This window comes from Balaenoptera physalus (assembly GCF_965194825.1).
Source record: "Balaenoptera physalus genome assembly, chromosome: 8".
Taxonomy (NCBI): Eukaryota; Metazoa; Chordata; class Mammalia; order Artiodactyla; family Balaenopteridae; genus Balaenoptera; species Balaenoptera physalus.
This window is the reverse complement of record NC_138887.1, coordinates 109752843-109769858: the sequence shown is the minus strand read 5'-3', so window position 1 is coordinate 109769858 and position 17016 is coordinate 109752843. Positions and strand designations below refer to the sequence as shown.

General features: G+C 52.2%; 1 protein-coding gene across 8 annotated transcripts in view; it reads left to right on the top strand.

The window, feature by feature from the left end:
- Nucleotides 1-11576, top strand: part of HIPK2 (homeodomain interacting protein kinase 2) — a 185613-nt gene extending 174037 nt beyond the window's left edge. For 5 of the 8 annotated variants that reach the window (XM_082472871.1, XM_082472869.1, XM_082472867.1 and 2 more), the window contains 3 exons: nucleotides 4463-4707; nucleotides 9844-9977; nucleotides 11066-11576. In XM_082472871.1, coding sequence (XP_082328997.1) covers nucleotides 4463-4707; nucleotides 9844-9977; nucleotides 11066-11527 — 841 coding nt within the window. In that variant the 3' untranslated portion in view covers nucleotides 11528-11576. The remainder of the gene's footprint in view (nucleotides 1-4462; nucleotides 4708-9843; nucleotides 9978-11065) is intronic. The other 3 variants (XM_082472870.1, XM_082472866.1, XM_082472868.1) reach the window with 2 other exon arrangements.
- Nucleotides 11577-17016: the final 5440 nt, after the last annotated feature.

The window sequence follows — 17016 nt, the reverse complement described above, 5'->3', positions numbered from 1 at the left end:
TTAATTTGCTCATTTTCTAAACTATTCAGAACCTAAGGAGGATATATAATCAGCAGGAATTGTCTGGGTCGGGGTCTACATATAAGGTACACTTACTAAAAGGATTTATTTTCTCTCCAAATTAGGAGTAAAGCGAATCCTATTTTAAGTGTCTTTAATAATAACTCTTTAAGGGACCATCACAGTGGGTCCTTTAAGGCCACTCTCCCTAACGGATGTCATAGCAGGTTAGAGCTGGAGGAACATCCAGGGTCACCCCAATATCCAGGCCACCGCCCAAGGTCACACCAGTAAATGGACAGCCGCGCAGGACTAGAGCACGAGCTCCCAGGACACATTTGGGAGCAGGCAGCCTCTGTTCTTCGCATGGGGTCCGCCACCCACAGACCACGCGTCTGCAGCAGAACATTGCTGCGTTTTGTGAGATGACCAGATGAGTCACTGTGTGTGTGTGTGTGTGTGTGTGTGTGTGTGTGTGTCATTTAATCAGGCAGAACTGGCTGCGACCGAAGCTGAGCGTGAAGGGCAGGACACTCGGAGCTGCATGCTCATGGCCTCCGGCGCTGACCCTGGTCCTGGGAGCATTTTGTGATGGTGCCGGGGGTGGAGGTGGAGGGCTGGGCGTTCCTTTAACAGCGTCTTATTACACGACAGACTGCTTGCAAACCAGCCCCGCCCCCCCACAGAAAGCAGCTGCAGGTTTCACCTGTCTATGTTTTTTTTTTTTATATATAGAAAGCATCGTCATTCTCCAGTTTTTTTTTTAATTTTTATTTATTCATTTATTTATTTATTCATTCATTTATGGCTGTGTTGGGTCTTCGTTTCTGTGTGAGGGCTTTCTCTAGTTGCGGCAAGTGGGGACCACTCTTCATCGCGGTGCGCGGGCCTCTCACTGTAGCGGCCTCTCTTGTTGCGGAGCACGGGCTCCAGACGCGCAGGCTCAGTAGTTGTGGCACACGGGCTTAGTTGCTCCGCGGCATGTGGGATCTTCCCAGACCAGGGCTCGAACCCGTGTCCCCTGCATCGGCAGGCAGATTCTCAACCACTGCACCACCGGGGAAGCCTGCTTTCTTGTTTCTGAATAAGCATATGGACTTTTAAAAACTTGAGATTGAATTTGCTTGCCATACAGTTCACCCATTTAAAGTGTACAATTAAATGGTTTTTGGCCTATTACATTAATTTTTTAAGTTGTGGTACTACATATATAATAAAATTTGCCATTTTAACCATTTTTAAGTGTACAATTCAGTGACATTAAATACATTCACAGTGTGTGCAGCCATCACCACTATTTCCAAAACTTTTCATTCACCTCAAACAGAAACTCTGTACCCATTAAGCAGTAACTCCCCAAACTCCTCTTCCCTCAGCCCCTGGTAACCTCTAAGCTACGTCTGTCTCTATGAAGTTGCCTATTCTAGGAACCTCATATAAGTGGAATCACACAGTATCTGTCCTTTTGTGTCTGGCTTATTTCACTTAGCGTAATGTTTTCAAGGCTCATCCGTATTGTAGCATGTATCAGAACTTTACTCGTTTTTATAGCTGAATAATATTCCATTGTGTGGATATATCACATTTTGTTTATCCATTGACCAGTTGATGGGCACTGAGGTTATTTCCACCTTTTGGCTATTGTGAATAATGCTGCAGTGAACGTTAGCATACAAGTATCTGTTAGTTTCTGCTTTCAGTTCCTTTTCGTACTTAACCTAGAGCAGAATTGCTGGGTCATACGGTAACCATTTACCTCAAACTATGTTTGAGCAACAAGCATGTGGGCTTTTTGCATTTAAACTGTTATAAGTAGGAAGTGTAGTTCTTTATTAATTAAGATATATCCATTTTATCAAAGTTAGCATGAAGAACTATAAATATATGCAGTCAGTTCATTCCTCACCTTCTTTTGAGTTCTTAATTATCATCCGCACAGCTCATTTGACAGTTCATCGTGAAAGTCTTTATGACATCCCTTCTCTTTAACTGATTATTTTAAAGCTTTTACTGTTTAACTTGTCATGTTTTTATACAGTCCCCCACTGAGATGTTAATCTCCAAGAGCGGAGACATGTATTATATTTCTTTATACAGAAATTCCCTGTAGCACCTAGCATAGATCTCTAAGATACCTAACTGATGAGTTTTAACTTCTTTCATATCAATCTCTGGTTTATTCCTAGACTAGAAACTTTTCCAGCAAGTATGTACCTTCATAGAATTCATTTTGCCTAGAGATTTTTTTTTGCAAACCTGTTTTCACCTGTTTTTAAATGAAGTAACACTAATGATAATAATAATGATAGGAGCTAGCCTTTTTTTTTAATTGGAGTATAGTTGCTTTACAATGCTGTGTTAGTTTCTGCCCCACAGCGAAGTGAATCAGCTATATGTATACATACATCCCCTCCCTCTTGGACCTCCCTCCCGCCCCTACCCACCCACCCCCCGCCGTCCCACCCAACTAGGCCATCACAGAGCACCACACTGAGCTCCCTGTGCTATACGGCAGGTTCCCACTAGCTGTCTGTTTTACACACGGTAGTGTATTTATGTCAAACCTAATCTCCCAGTTCATCCCACCCTCCCCTCCCCGCCGTGTCCACACGTCTGTTCCCTACGTCTGCCTTTCTATTCCTGCCCTGCAAATAGGTTCATCTATACCGTTTTTCTAGATTCCACATATATGCATTAATATACAATACTTGTTTTTCTCTTTCTGACTTACTTACTTCACTCTGTATGACAGATTCTAGGTCCATCCACATCTCTACAGATGACCCAATTTCATTTCTTTTTATGGCTGAGTAATATTCCATTATATATATGTACCACATCTTCTTTATCCATTCATCTAGAAGCTAGTTTTTATAGTATACTTAACTGTGTGTCGTGCACCATCCAAAGCACTTTCCATGTATTTTCTCACTTACTTCTCAAAACAAGCCTGTGACATAGGTACTATTAATATACATCTTACTGATAAGGAGACTGAATCGCTCAGAGGTTGAACAGCTACACCACCAGCACATGCTGAAGTTAGACATCTGTCTGCCGGGCGTGTGTGCTTATCCACAGACACAGTTAGGGAGGGGACCCTTCTACCCTGAACCGGGGAGGACAGAATATGCAGCCCCAGAAGGATTATCTGGCCCAGATGTCAGCAGGGCAGGGTTCAGGGAGCAGGGCGTCAGGCCTCCTGCGGGCTCACTCCCAGCCCCTCAGCATTTTGTAGGCTAGCAGCCCTGCTGTCCTCCCACTTCCTGGGGCTCGAGTTCCCTCATTTCTCTGCCGCCCTTAGTGGTGGTAGGATTGATCTTGGAATGTGGCCTGTGGCTGGCTGTGTGACCTTGGGCAAGACACCTGGAGGGGGCGTTGTGGCTGCATTAGGTGCTCTATAAATACCAGCTTCTTCTCTTAGCAAAGTAGTTGCAAACTGACCATCTTATTTAGGCAATCGATATTTCTTAAAAATAGACGATCAATATACAAAAATAGATGAAAATCCATTTTTAAAACCTTCCCAATAAGCAACAAATTCCATATCCGTCATCCCACCAGCCTCTCACTAGCTTGGAGGCAGACAGAACTGGTTCCCAAAGGAACCAAACGTAAATATCTCCGGAAAAAATGTGCTGGCCCAGAGCCATCCAAAGCCAGTTCCTCCCTATCAGCGTATTAAGTCTCAGTTATAGGATGAAGACCAGGGATTCAGAGCCACGCCCTCACCGACTCAGCATCTCTGCCCTCACCCAGACGTGGTGCCGGTCCCCCACCCCATCGTCGCCCAGGCAGAGGGGAAGCTGCAGGAGGGCCGGGCCTCTCCTGAGAAGGGGACTCAGAGGTCTTGGGTCGCTGCTGTGTGTGGGGTCAGCGTGCTCAGAGCCTCACTCTCTCCCGTCCCTCTCACTGCGTCCCGGTTCCTCTTGGATGTCCTGTTCCCTCCTGCCTAAATTGGCTGGGTCTTCCAGGTCCCGAGCCTCACAAGCTTATGTTGTTCCCTTCCCAGCGGTGTGTTTCTCCTACACCTGGGCCTCAGGTTGCCTGGGTCTGGCTGGGTTCTCTGTTTGCTTTCGTGTGCCCTTCCAGTGGCTCAGAGGGCACTGCCACACAGCTCTGTGCTGCACGCACCTCCCCGGTAGGTCAGCTGAGCCCGGCTGCACAGGGGACAGCCCAGGCCTGCCCAGAAGTTTCTCCCGCCCCCATTTCCAGAAGCTTCTGTGGGCCCCCCTCCAGCCCCTTCTCCCATCCTCACATATTCCCCCACCCCCACTGGTCAGACTGGTGACACTTGTGCCTCCCCGTTAGGGTTCTGGAGAGCAGAAGTCACATTCCTACCCCGTCTCTGGCTCTGCCTGCCCCTGCCCCTGCCCCAGAGCACAGAGAGGCTCTTCGTCATCAGTTTGGTGTCTCCCTCCCCAGCCTCTCACAGTCCTGGTTTCTCCCTTTCCGTCTCCAGCCCTGTGTCCAAGCAGAGAAAAAACGTCATCAGCTGTGTCACGGTCCACGACTCCCCCTACTCCGACTCCTCCAGCATCACCAGCCCCTACGCTGTGCAGCACCGCTCCGGGCACGGCGCCACCACCTTCGACACCAAGGGGAGCCTGGAGTCGCACTGCACCGGGAACCCCCGGACCATCATCGTGCCGCCCCTGAAAACCCAGGCCAGCGAGGCGCTGGTGGAGTGTGATAGCCTGGGGCCAGGTAATTTGGGGCCGGGGCGGCCAGCAGCATCTCTCCGGAGGCTGGTTTTCTGGTTCCCTGCTGCTCGCCATCTTGTTACGGGAGAGCTACTAAGCCCCGGGTGGTAGTAGATCCTCACCCAAGGAAGGTGAAGGAGTCAAGAAGACTCCTTGTTGTCAGCCCAGGAGGCCAGAGCTGACCTCACATCTGTCAGAAAAGGTCCTCCCTGTGATGGCCACCTCACTTCTAAACTGTATCTCATGAATGGATGGATGGATGGGGTAGGGAGTTTGCAAAGAGTTGGTCGCCTGAGCGAAAGCAAGCCTGGTCAGCCCTCAGTGTTTCCTACTGAGAGTGGCTTGTCTTTGCTCTCACGGGACTGTCCCTCAGGAGCCATTTGTTCTGGAATTATCCCATTTGGGCGCCCCTTAGGGTTCTCACACCTGGAGGCAATGCACCATTTTAACATTCAGGAGAGTGAGAAGGAAGCCTTTCTTTTGTATTGTGGGAGAAGGGTGAATGTGAGAGAGAAGGCGAGTAAGGGAACCGGTGTGTCCCAGGGCCGGTGCATCTGTTTAGGAAAAGATACATCTGAAAGGTGAGACTCTGAACATTGACCCCTCAAACCTCTGCTTGCCGTGCACCCTCAAGTCCTCAGGTCGCCCCGCACGTACCCCAGTTATAAAGATCGCAGCCTCAAATGCACACAGCTTGGTGTGAAGGGCTCTCCTGCTTAATTAACAGTGAAGGTCTCAAGACTATGTTGTTGAAAACCTCAAGACCAGCCCTTTTACCCAACAGGAAGAGAAGGAAATATTCCTTTTCATCTGTAATCTAATATCCAAAAAGCTCCGAAAACCAGATTTTTAAGTTTACAGCAAAGTCAGTTGGTGAAACCTGACCTGAACTAACCAGAGGCTATTTATAGTACCTTTGTCATATTCCTGTTTGTGTCAGAGTCATACTTGTGCCACTTGGTGAAATGTCCCAGTATTCTGTAGCAGAAATAATCACTTTTTTTTAATTACGTGGTACTGCACAGGGCTCCACTGGGGGTAACCTAATATATTGAATACATACCAAATGACCTTCTAAAATCAGAAATTCTTGATTTCAAAAGTGTCCGACCCCAGGGATTTCAGGGAATTCCCTGGCAGTCCAGTGCTTCGGACTCTGCGCTCTCACTGCCGAGGGCCCGGGTTCGACCTCTGGTCGGGAAACCCAAATCCCACAAGCCACGCAGTGCGGCATGAAAAAAAAAAAAAAAGTGACACCAGGGATTTCAGATGAGAGACTGTAGACCTACAGGAGGAGACGATGCAGGCTGTAAGTCGAGGATGCCCACGTTCCAGGACATCTCAGGGGAACTCTGTGGTAGTAACCGTCCCTTTACACTTCAGGACGCTGGTCTATAAGAATCGGCTCCGGATAGACCTTACGCAGGTCCTCTAGGAATTGATAAAGCGGGGGGGAAAGGTAGCTGGTGCTGAATTTCCCTTGGCCTTTTAAATACGGTGGAGAATGCGCAAGGCAGTGGCCAGATCATTGCAGGCTAGATGTCTTACAGCTCGGAACTTTGTCGGCCTGGGTGCTGGCGCCACAATGTGGAAGGTGACAAAATTGAGAGCTACTGAAATGTTAAGACTAGTCCAACCCCCTAGTTAAGACAGGTCAGGGGACTGAGGGCCAGCTTTGCCCCACATAATGCAACAGTTTTCTGTGGGGAACCACGACGGTGAGAGCGGGGGAGGCAGCTCTGTGGAGCCCACAGGTCACACCTTTCACGCTCCGTTGCCCGTTTCCACCATCAGCCGTCGGGCTGTGGGCCGCCCGTGGCGGTTTTGAGCACTCACCCCACTGCATTTCCACAAGGACTGCTACAGCTGAAGGGCTGAGAATCTCTCAGGGATGTTTTCAACCAAAAAAAAAAAGGAAGGTTATTCTCAGTAAGGCTGCTGGTTCTAAGGCACCTAGTGCCACTGTCTCTGGGGAAGCCCATGGTATAATTTCCCAGTGTAAAGAGGGATTTATGTTCCCCTGTGAGGACACGCTGCACGGTCTTTCTAGCGACAGGCAAGGGCAGGAAGGAACTTCATTCTGGTGCCTGATCTGCCCCCAGAACGTGGTCTTTCTCAACGCTGATATCCTCTGTTAGCTCAATTGTCCTGGGCTTGGAGGAATCAAGCAAAGCAGCCTTCCTCAGCCTCCTGGGGCCCCGCTGGCCCATTTACGGCCAAGATGAGAACCGTTTCAGCCACCTCCGCTGGGCTGCCAGGGTTCCCTGAGCCCCGTCAGGTCAGGACGGAGGCTGTGCAGGTGACGGTCCGTTTTCTGTCAGTGCTAATCCCCTCTGTGGGTCTCGGCTCAGGAAGGATCCCTATTTCTCACGTAGCCTCCTCGGGTCTCTTGGGTCAGTTAAGGTTCTTCTGGAAGGCAACAGAGTGAGCTCTGCACTGCCTTAAGGCAAATAAGGAATTTATTGGAAGGGTGCAGGGCCGAGAGGAAGTTCAACAACTAAGTCCCAGGCGGGACGGGAACCAGAACTCCTTGATCTGAGCCACTGGGGGCCCGACGCCTGCTCTCTGGACACTGCTTCACCCTGACCCAGCGACCCCCGGGCTCCCAGTTTCCCAGTCCCAGGAAACAGAACTTGCTGGTCCCAGCTTGGGGCAGACACCTGTTCCTTGAGCATCCGCTTTGGCCAGGCGACAGGGCTCAATAATAAAGACATCAACCGTAGTTAACACAGCTAACACCTTTAAGCGCTTAACACGTGCCAGATACTAAGCGTTCTACGTGCATTAACTCATGTAATCCCCACAGCGACCCTACATGTAGTCACCATTACTTTCCCAGTTTTCCGGATAAGAAAATGGAAGCACAGAGAGGTTAACTAACTCCACCACAGCCATGCGGCTGGCCCTCCAGGGCTCACCCGGGATTGAAGCACTCTCCCACCCGCCTTGTACAGACAGGGCCACCAGGGGCCATCCGTGAACCCAGGGCTGTTCCCGGGCAGCAGATCTATGAGAGCAGCTAGGCAAGGCTCGATCAGAGAGCTCTGTACTGTCCTCCCAGCTCCGAAATACGCCTCCGGAACTTGACCTTCAGCACTTGCCTTCTGCACTCCATGGTCACTTCATTCCTCTCTGCAGGAGGAAATCACTATTTTAATCTCTTGGTCCCTTTCAGGACCCCCTCCCTGATTCTGGGGTCCCCTGCTCTGGCAACTTGACAAGCTCTGACCCCATTTCCTGTCCCCGCGATGACGGTAGCCTGGCTCTGTCACACCCATTTCATCTGAAGCCCTCTGATCTCTTCACTTGCAGCCTCACGCTATGGATCCCTTGCACTCAGAGTTTCTCCGTCAAATATAATTACCACAAAATGCCCAGAGAGTTGACGTAGGAGCAGAGAGGCGCCATCCACAGCTGGGCCCAGGCAGCAGACACAGCTGGTGATCTGCTGCAGGGCAGGAAAGAGTTGGATGCCTGCACAGTGGCACCATGGCTGATCGACGGAGACAGAGTTCTCCTGATAGCCAGCATTTGTAGCTTTGCAGCCTTCACCCTACAATGGGTCCCCTGAACCCCTCCCTCCACCCCCCAGGCTTTGGAGGGCCTTTGAGGGTCTAACCAAGCTTGGCCTGAGCACAAGACCCCGATTCCACAATGCAGGTCAGCTGTGTCCACCAAGGCCTGGCTGGCTCCTGCTGTTCTGGAAAGCTTGTGAAGAATACGAATTCCTGGGCACCCCCCGACAGGGGTGCGCTTCAGTGGGTAGGATGGGAGGGCCGCTGGGCCCCAACCCACAGTTGGATTTGGGATCTCAGGACGCGCTGCCCCCTTCCCAGTGAGGCAGCTCTCCCTTTACTTGAGGGGGACTGTTGCCTCGGGGAGGAGAAGGCTCCCCTTGACTTCACTGTGCTCCCCAGTCTCCTGTCCCCCGGTTTCTGGTTTGCCCTCACTTTTCAGCTTTCTCTCCATCAACAATTATCAGCATTCTCTCTTGCCGGCCCCAGCCTCAGGCATCTCCTCTTTGACTTTGACCTCATCACCCTGGGATTCGTAATAGAATCGATCCATCCCAGTTACGTCAAGGGCCTGACCCTTATTACGTGTGCTTCATTCATTCTTAGCATCCTTCACCCCCGAGAACTGCCAGATTTGCCCATTTTACACTCGTGACCCCAGGGTACCTGATTGATATCATATTAGGCTTTTGTGTTTCCCAACGATGCTCAGCCCCAGTAAATCTTCTGAATTCTCTGCTGAACAGCACAAGAAATAGACGTGCCTCTGAGGTCCTGTGTACGTCCTGCCGGTTCTCCCTTAGCTACCAGGGTCTCCTCTTGAACTCCCCACTCTGGGCAGCTCCCTCAAACGTGTATGGTTTTAGAGTCGGGGAGTCTGCGGAGGACAGCGCAGGTTTTGGCGGATGTCTGGATTCCCTGTGCCAAAGGCTTCTTGGCAGTCACTGTGGATCACTTCCTCTTGATCTAGACAGAGCTTCAGCACAGAAACGTCTGATGTCAAGAGAGACACTGAGAGGCAGGCGAAGAGTCGCACTTGATTCCGCACATCCTGTACCCGGGCGTACAGTCCTCTGACTTTGTCCCCTGGAGACACGAGTCCCACTCTGCCAGGAGCTGGTGTTCACAGACCACTCAGCACCGAAATTGACTAGAATGGTTTCTTTAATATAAACCTCCTCGCCCTATTCATTTTATTCCGGTGATTTTCCCCCCTGGGACATGTAGTCCCTCTTTTGAGACTCGGTTTTCTGTACCCTGCTGCATCTGTCAGCGTGTCTCTGCATCTCGGCAGATGGCCCCCTGCTGCACCCCTGGCTGGGACACGAGGAGCTGCAGAGAGCTCTCCTTCTGTCTCTTAGACTCTCCTTATGCTTTTCGGTGTCACCAGATAGTAATTCTAAAGTCCAGCAGGGTTTGCTCCCAACCAGTGGAACAAGCCGCAGCCCGGGTGCCAGCCCAGAGTCGGCGTCGTCACCGGGTCTGGGGGCGATGCGGCTGAATGGTGATCACCCAGTCTCGGGAAAGGGTTCTTGGAAGACCACTGTTGCCCCCCAGGGAGTAGGGTCTTCCGGGCAGCTGAGGGCCCGTGACGGACCTGTGACCTTTTCCTCCTCCCAACACAGTCACCACCAGTCACCACTCGTCCTCCTACAAGTCCAAGTCCTCCAGCAACGTGACCTCCACCAGCGGTCACTCTTCAGGGAGCTCATCTGGAGCCACTGCCTACCGGCAGCAGCGGCCTCTCAATCTCAGCCAGGTAAGCCCGCCCGACGGCCGCTCGCCAGGGGCGCCAGGGTGGACCCTTGCCCACCTCCCGGAGCCTCAGCCCCTCCCGTGGCGGCAGGAGGCGCCCCGAGTGCCCTCTGGTGTTCTCGTTCTGCTGTGGGTCACCTTGGGGAAAGCGGATCCCCGATTCACAGAGAGCCGGCCCAAAGCAAAATGACTCGTCTGATGTTCCGAAGCACTTAGTGATGTGGTGCCAGAGCTTAAAAATAGGCTGGCCCACGTCTTGCTCTTTCAGCCCAGCAAAGGGTAAAACACTGCGCCTGGGCCCCATAGTCCAACCATGCTGGGCCTAGTGAGTCATTACAGTGAAGGAGGCCCCCCACAGGGACCTCAAACCCAGGAAAAGAGCCGGAGGATTCGGAGAAGGTGGGTGACATTCAGGGGGAATGTAAACAAGACAGAGTCTCCACGGGCAGTGCTCAGCCTGTGTGTAGAGGGTCACTCGGGTCTGAGTTGCAAAGTGGACTCCGGGCCCTGTTTCCTTAGAAGCTCAGAGGTAAGATAAGGGGGAGTTTGTGTTGAGAAGCCCTTCATCGGAAGTGGTGCCCCTGGTCTGTAAACCGAGGCCGCGTCTGTGTCATGACTTAGGTTCTCCAGGTGAGAGAGGGCTGCTTCATGTGTACCTGTGACTTCAGACAGCGCAGTTTCTGAGAGCCTGCAGTTTAGGGAGCAGGACGGTGAGAGAGAAAGCAGTCTGCACTCAAAGAGGGGCTCCTGTTGACACTCCACAGCTGCAGGATGCCCTTGGGGGACCTACTGGCTCCCGTTCCCTTTGCAGCTGGCTCTGAGTGTCACCCAGCCTGGAGCATGGCTGGGCACGGCCTTCCTTCTCAGCCCAGGCTAATTGATACTTTGCGGGCGCGCGAGGGAGGCGTCTTCTGTTACACCTGCCGCTCCTCTCCCTCCGCCTTCCCCCCGACCCCTCCTCCCCTCCTTGCTCTCCTCCCCACTCCCCGCTTCTCCCTCCTCTCTCCCACCCCCCCCCCCACGGCCTCTCCCGTGCGTGCGCGTGTCCAGCCCTGACGACGCAGCCCTCTCCTGGTGCTTCTCCCCCTCCAGGCGCAGCAGCACATCGCCGCAGATCGCACGGGGAGCCACCGACGGCAGCAGGCCTACATCACCCCCACGATGGCCCAGGCGCCATACTCCTTCCCACACAACAGCCCCAGCCACGGCACCGTGCACCCGCACCTGGCCGCCGCCGCTCACCTCCCCGCCCAGCCCCACCTCTACACCTACACGGCGCCCGCCGCCCTGGGCTCCACTGGCACCGTGGCCCACCTGGTGGCCTCCCAAGGCTCGGCGCGTCACACCGTGCAGCACACTGCCTACCCAGCCAGCATCGTCCACCAGGTCCCCGTGAGCATGGGCCCCCGGGTCCTGCCCTCGCCCACCATCCACCCGAGTCAGTATCCAGCCCAGTTCGCCCACCAGACCTACATCAGCGCCTCTCCAGCCTCCACCGTCTACACTGGATACCCACTGAGCCCCGCCAAGGTCAACCAGTACCCTTACATATAAACACTGGAAGGGGAGGGGAGGGGAGGGAGGATGGCCAGAGGGGAGGAGGGAGAGGAGGAGGGACGAGGGGGGAGCTGGGCTTTTTATACTGAAGGTGCCGCACAGAAACAATGCAAACGGGGCAGGGGAGGGGGGCAGGGGGCAGGGACGGGACACAAATGAAACTTGAACTAGGAAGTAGGAGGACTGAGAGCGGAGAAGAGAACATTTTAAAAAGGAAGGGATTTAAGGAGGGGGGGAAATCTATGCTTTTTATTTTAAAAAAGAAAAAGAAAAAAAAAGAAAACGTCAGTAACAAAAAACCACAGCTCACGAACCCATTCTGCACAGACTGGAAAGGAGAAGAAGAAGAGAGCCATGGAAGATTCCAGAAATTGGGGGGGGGGAGGGGGGGCTGCTCAGTGTTTGAAGAACTTTATGAATTTTTCAAAGATTATTTTCATATGGCAGCAAGTGGCGTTTAAGAATTTGCTGTCAGGGACACCTGATATGATTTTTAATCTATTGGATTAAAAATCCAATAGATTTTTAATGATTGAACGTAAGAATTAGGGATTTTTCCAGAACTCTAAAGGGTCAGCTACCGTCTAGAAAGGTCAGGCCGTGGCCGAAGGGAGGCTGGTATCTGGGGGTGGGTCCGAGGTTGGGGAAGCCCCGATCTGGCCCACTTGCCGGGAGCGATGGGGACAGCCAGGCTGAAGGAGGGCCCCTGGGAGAGGAGGGCGCGTTTTCTCTTTCTGAGCACTCTGGGTAAATCCCTAAGCAATGATATTCCTCAAATGTCATTAATGATTTTTTTTCTTTCCTGAAGATTTCTTTTCTCTTTGAGTCCATCCCTCGTCACGTAGCGTAGGGCCCGCGGCGTCGCCGACACCCTGGTAGATGTCGCAGTCTGCACCTGTCTGTGCTACTTTGTGTTCACCCCCAACGATACCAAGAGACTATTCCTTAGTGTAATTGCACAAGAAGAGCGATCTCACCTAGGCACGTGACCCGCGCCGTGGTCCAGGTGCACGCGCGGGTGTCTGCGGTGCCACGCTCCTGTCCCCGGCACCGCCGCCGGCTCTCGCAGACTTGGTTTTACATCCTTCCCTCCTAGTGCCTTAGCGACCGGGGACGCGGTTGAGGGTTTACTTCCACGGTACTCCAAGAAGCCGGCTGAGGCGAGTCACATCATCTCAGCCCTTCTTCTGTGCTGTTGCAACATTTTACTCTGGTCTTTCCTCTTTTTTTTTTTTTTTTCTTTGTTTAATTTCTATTTTATTTTAATACCTGTTGTCTTTCCTGGACTGTTTGCTAGCAGAGGGGTGTCAGGCAGCTGTCAGGGGCTAGAAGAGCCCATGGATCTGGAAAGAGATGTGCGAGATGGATGGTGGTGGGTGAATCCGACGATGGTGATGGCTTTGGATGACTTTTACTTTGGAGAAAGAGCAAGAGAGACTCCCCACCCTGTACCCTCACCCAGTTCTGCCCCCAGGGTTGGGGGGGGCGTGGCTCTGCCATTCGTTGGGACCGGAGGTCCCATCTCTGTTTTAGGAATGTTGGCCTTGCCGGGCAGCCGCCTCCTTCCCGATGTAGAAGCATCAAAGGAGAGTAGCCGCCTTCCGCCTCCAGCCCTGGCACAGCCTTCCTGTCGCTGTCTGCGGGGTGGAGAGGAGGCCTGGTACCCGGCCCAGCCCCGTGTTCTCAGACTCGCCGCGCGCTTCACTCTCGCAGCCCTGCCCCCTCTCCTCTGGTTCCACCAGCTGTGTTTTGCTCTCACCGTTTTGCCGGGTCCTTCCCTCTGTAGACAACCATCAGCCGTCGTTTGCTGCTGAATCGTTCCTCGAGTTACCCAGGCCTACCCAAGGCACGCCTTCGTTTTTGGTTTTTGAGGAGTCTGGTGGGCAGAGGCTGGAGGGACATTTATGAGGGTAACCATGTGGTCCTGTACTGCACTTTGGAAAACACTCCCATGGGCAGTTCAGTTTCCAAGGAAATTTGCCCTTTGCCCTCTTTGCACCTTTGATACATTCTGGAAATTTTCTCAGGCTTTGAACACTGGTGGGGGTGAGGGCAGAGGGGTCACTCTATCCATAGCAAATTATTCTTAAAATACGTGAATGTTGGGGAACGCTATCTGGTCATCAGTGGGACTTGAAAGGGTGGTCCTAATTGTTTGATTCTTGATGCCGAGTCCTTAACTGACCCCAAAGCCAAGTTTCCGAGGTGCAGAGAGATGGCTCCCAGTTTCGGACAGCAGTCCGTCCTCGTCCTCCCTCACTTTCTCTCCTCGTTCTATGGTCTCCCTTAATGATCGATCTACTGTGAAAGATGTTTTTATCGTGATATCCGACCTAATTCAGTAACGAAGCCAAGCCCTTACCTTAGCTCTTAGCTGTGAAATGTGAAATAACTCTGGAAATTTCCCCTCTCCAAGCATAAATTCTACTTATCCTACAAAGAAATCGGTCCCCAGGTTGGACCCAGCCTAGTCCCGGCCTTAGGCCAGAAGGAAGGAAGGACACCATGTCCCACTCGAGGCAGGGCAGGCTCGGGCAGAGCCCCAGGTACCCAGCGGGCCTGCCGGGGAGCCGTTTGCAGCAGGACAAGATTCTGTCCTCGTGGTGCCACGATCAATACGTCTTTATCCGAACATGGGGAAGTGCCGTCGTTCTGAGACAACAGAAACATGGCCCGTCCAGAGAGAGTGAGGGGAGGAAAGTCTTTGGAGGACATGTGAGCCAGAGTGCTCCCAGAGCCGCGCCAGCCTGGGGAACCATCTCTGTTCTGGACTCTTGGCATCCGGAGGGCAGCAGTGCCCCGTCCGATCTTCCTGCGCCCAGTTACAGGAGTCTTGGCTGCAAACGAGCCAGCATTTTTGCCTTATTGGGTAGCATCCTGGACCCCCTTGTACAGTTCACTTCCAGCCCTTTCTAGATCTGATCTTTTACAGGAAAAGACAACATAGCCTTCCATTTTAAAGAAAATTATTTTGTCTACTTAAGTTGGAAGTTGCTCTTTCACCTGACATTTTCTTTCCTTTTCTTCCAGATCAGGAATGAAAGTTTCATGCTGCTCATAAAGATAATATTATTGTACTAATTATTTTGGTTATTACCATTGTAATTATTATCATAATCATCATTTTGATATTTTAGTTGGGGTTTTAAAATGCACATTTATTCCAAGTATCTTTGTGTTTTCTCTTTAATATTTAAATTTATTTTATTATATCTGTGAGTATCTGAGTAAACAGGAGGGACATGCAGATGTCTAGTTTTGTCAGACCAAAAAACAACAAAAAACAAAAAAGAGGAAAGGAAAGATCCAGGAATTGGGAAAAAAGCTGTCAAGAAAGATCCACCACAGAACAAAAGTTTGAAGAATCAAAGCCTTTATGTCTACACAGGTCAAATTGGGCTCTGGACAACATGGTCCATGGTCACCATCAATACTGTATTTTTCTAGATTCTCAGTGGCCTGAGAGGAGATCTGAGGATGCATCTCCTGGGCTGAACCCTTAGCCGTGGTCCTCTCCCACATTCCCTGCGCTTCTGAAACCTGCTAAATAGATCCTGGGCATGCCTCGCATCTGATACTGACCTGTCAAGCAAAAAAAAAAAAAAAAAAATCCCCTCTGCCCAGAGCTGACTCAGCCCCTTTCCCAAATGTCCCCCCTTTTCCCATCAGCACACCAGGAGTGTGGCTTACATCCTTCAGTGCAGAGATAACTGTCCCCTCCTAGAAGCCACTGGAGGTAACACGCTGATGGAAGGTGCTAGGCAGGTGATACCTTCCCCTGGGAAATGTCAGCCTCCCTTCCTCTCACTAACCACGCTGCCCACTTCTTCAGTGCCCCCCAAACCCCGGTACATGTTCTCAGCACACAATTGTAGGGACAAACTATGGAGCCAAAAAAAAAAAAAAAAAGGTGGAGGGTTAATAGGAGGCCAGAGGAACACTGACAAAAGTCCAGCAGCTCCTTGGACATTGCAGGCTGCTGCCCCCCTGAAATTGTTGGCCGACGGAGGGGCACAGTGGGGCCTCGCAGCCAGGTCCACGGGGCTCCAACTGTGCCCCTTAGGGCACGGTGCTGTGTGCCATGGGCTTTTTAAATCAGCTTGAGGTGCCCACACGCTGCCCACCAAACCCAGAAACTACCGGGCCCCGGGCGGGTAAAGGAAGGTCTGGAATGGCGGGCTTCACTGAAGCTAATGAAGGGAGACGCCAGGCCATGCCCAGCCCAGAGCCGCTCAGCAAACATTAGCGCCTTCCCCGAGTCGCTATCTGCCTTCCTCTTCCAGCCAAGCACAGAGCTGTGGTTCCGAAGCCCCAGGAGAAGACCCCAGTGGGAGAGGCCAGCCCCTGCCCACGCAGGGGCATCTGCCCCAACTCCCATCCTGCCCTCCAACTCCGAGCCGCCCCGGCAAATAGGATGAATAAAAGGCTGCCCGTCCCTAAGACCCAGCTCTCAAGTAGAGGGATGCCGACCTAGTCCTTATTTAGATCACAAATAACTTAGAATATCATCTGCTCTGGAATTGGCTCCATCCCTCTTTACTGAGGAAACGTGGTAAAGGCTAAAAGGGAAGGTTGAAAAGGACCATCAAGGAGAACCTCATAACTGGAGCCTTAGGAACCGCAGGTCGATTTGCTTCTGCTCGGTGGGGTCTTGCAGACCCCTCTGGGTATTTGCACCCGTATCTCTGCGCTTAGTGCCTCTTTCATGATGTTTTGGCTGTTTCCAAGGAAAGGGGTGAGCAGGCCGATGGGTGGGAGAGTCTGAGGCTTGGTGCCAGTTAATACTGTGAAGTGGAACACGTGGTTGATCGAGTTCAGAGGGAAGAGAAGGGTTGGGGTAAACCAGCGGTTGTCTCCTGGACTGTATTTGCATTCTGGCCTTACTGGCGGTGAGTGGCTGGCGGGCTGTGGGAGCCAGCTGGCCTTGTCCTCTTCACCCTGGAACACTCAACCCGCCCAAACACCAGATTGTGGGATGGAAGGAAGGGAAGGTGAGATCAGCCCAGCTGCTAACAGGCGGATTTCCCTTGACCAGATCTTTGGAGTTGCAAACACTCATTTTTGAACAAGCTTGCGGTGGAGGATTTGGGTTGTGTGAGTGCGTGTGAGTGAGTGGAGCAGACTTTCTTGGAAACTGGAGGAAGGAGATGAGGAGGCTTAAGGAACTATTGCTGATGGGCTGTGGTTGATGAAACGCGTTGCGTCGATGGGCTCGCCCCAGCTTTCATCCCGGGTTCTCTGGCGCTGGGGGCGGGGTAGGATGTGGGGCTCTCACTGGCCTGTTCAGTAGCTGCTGGGACAGAAAACAGAGAGGAGAGGAAAGCAAGGTGCCCCCAAACAGCAGGGAGGGCGCAGCAGAGAGGCGGGGGCTCCTTCCGCAGGTCGCGGGTCTCGCCGGGTGCCGCTCAACGCCAGCCCAAGCAATTCTGCCAAGAAATATGCCAGCGCCAGGGCCGTGCATGCTTCCCTCCCTTTTCTTCTCTGTC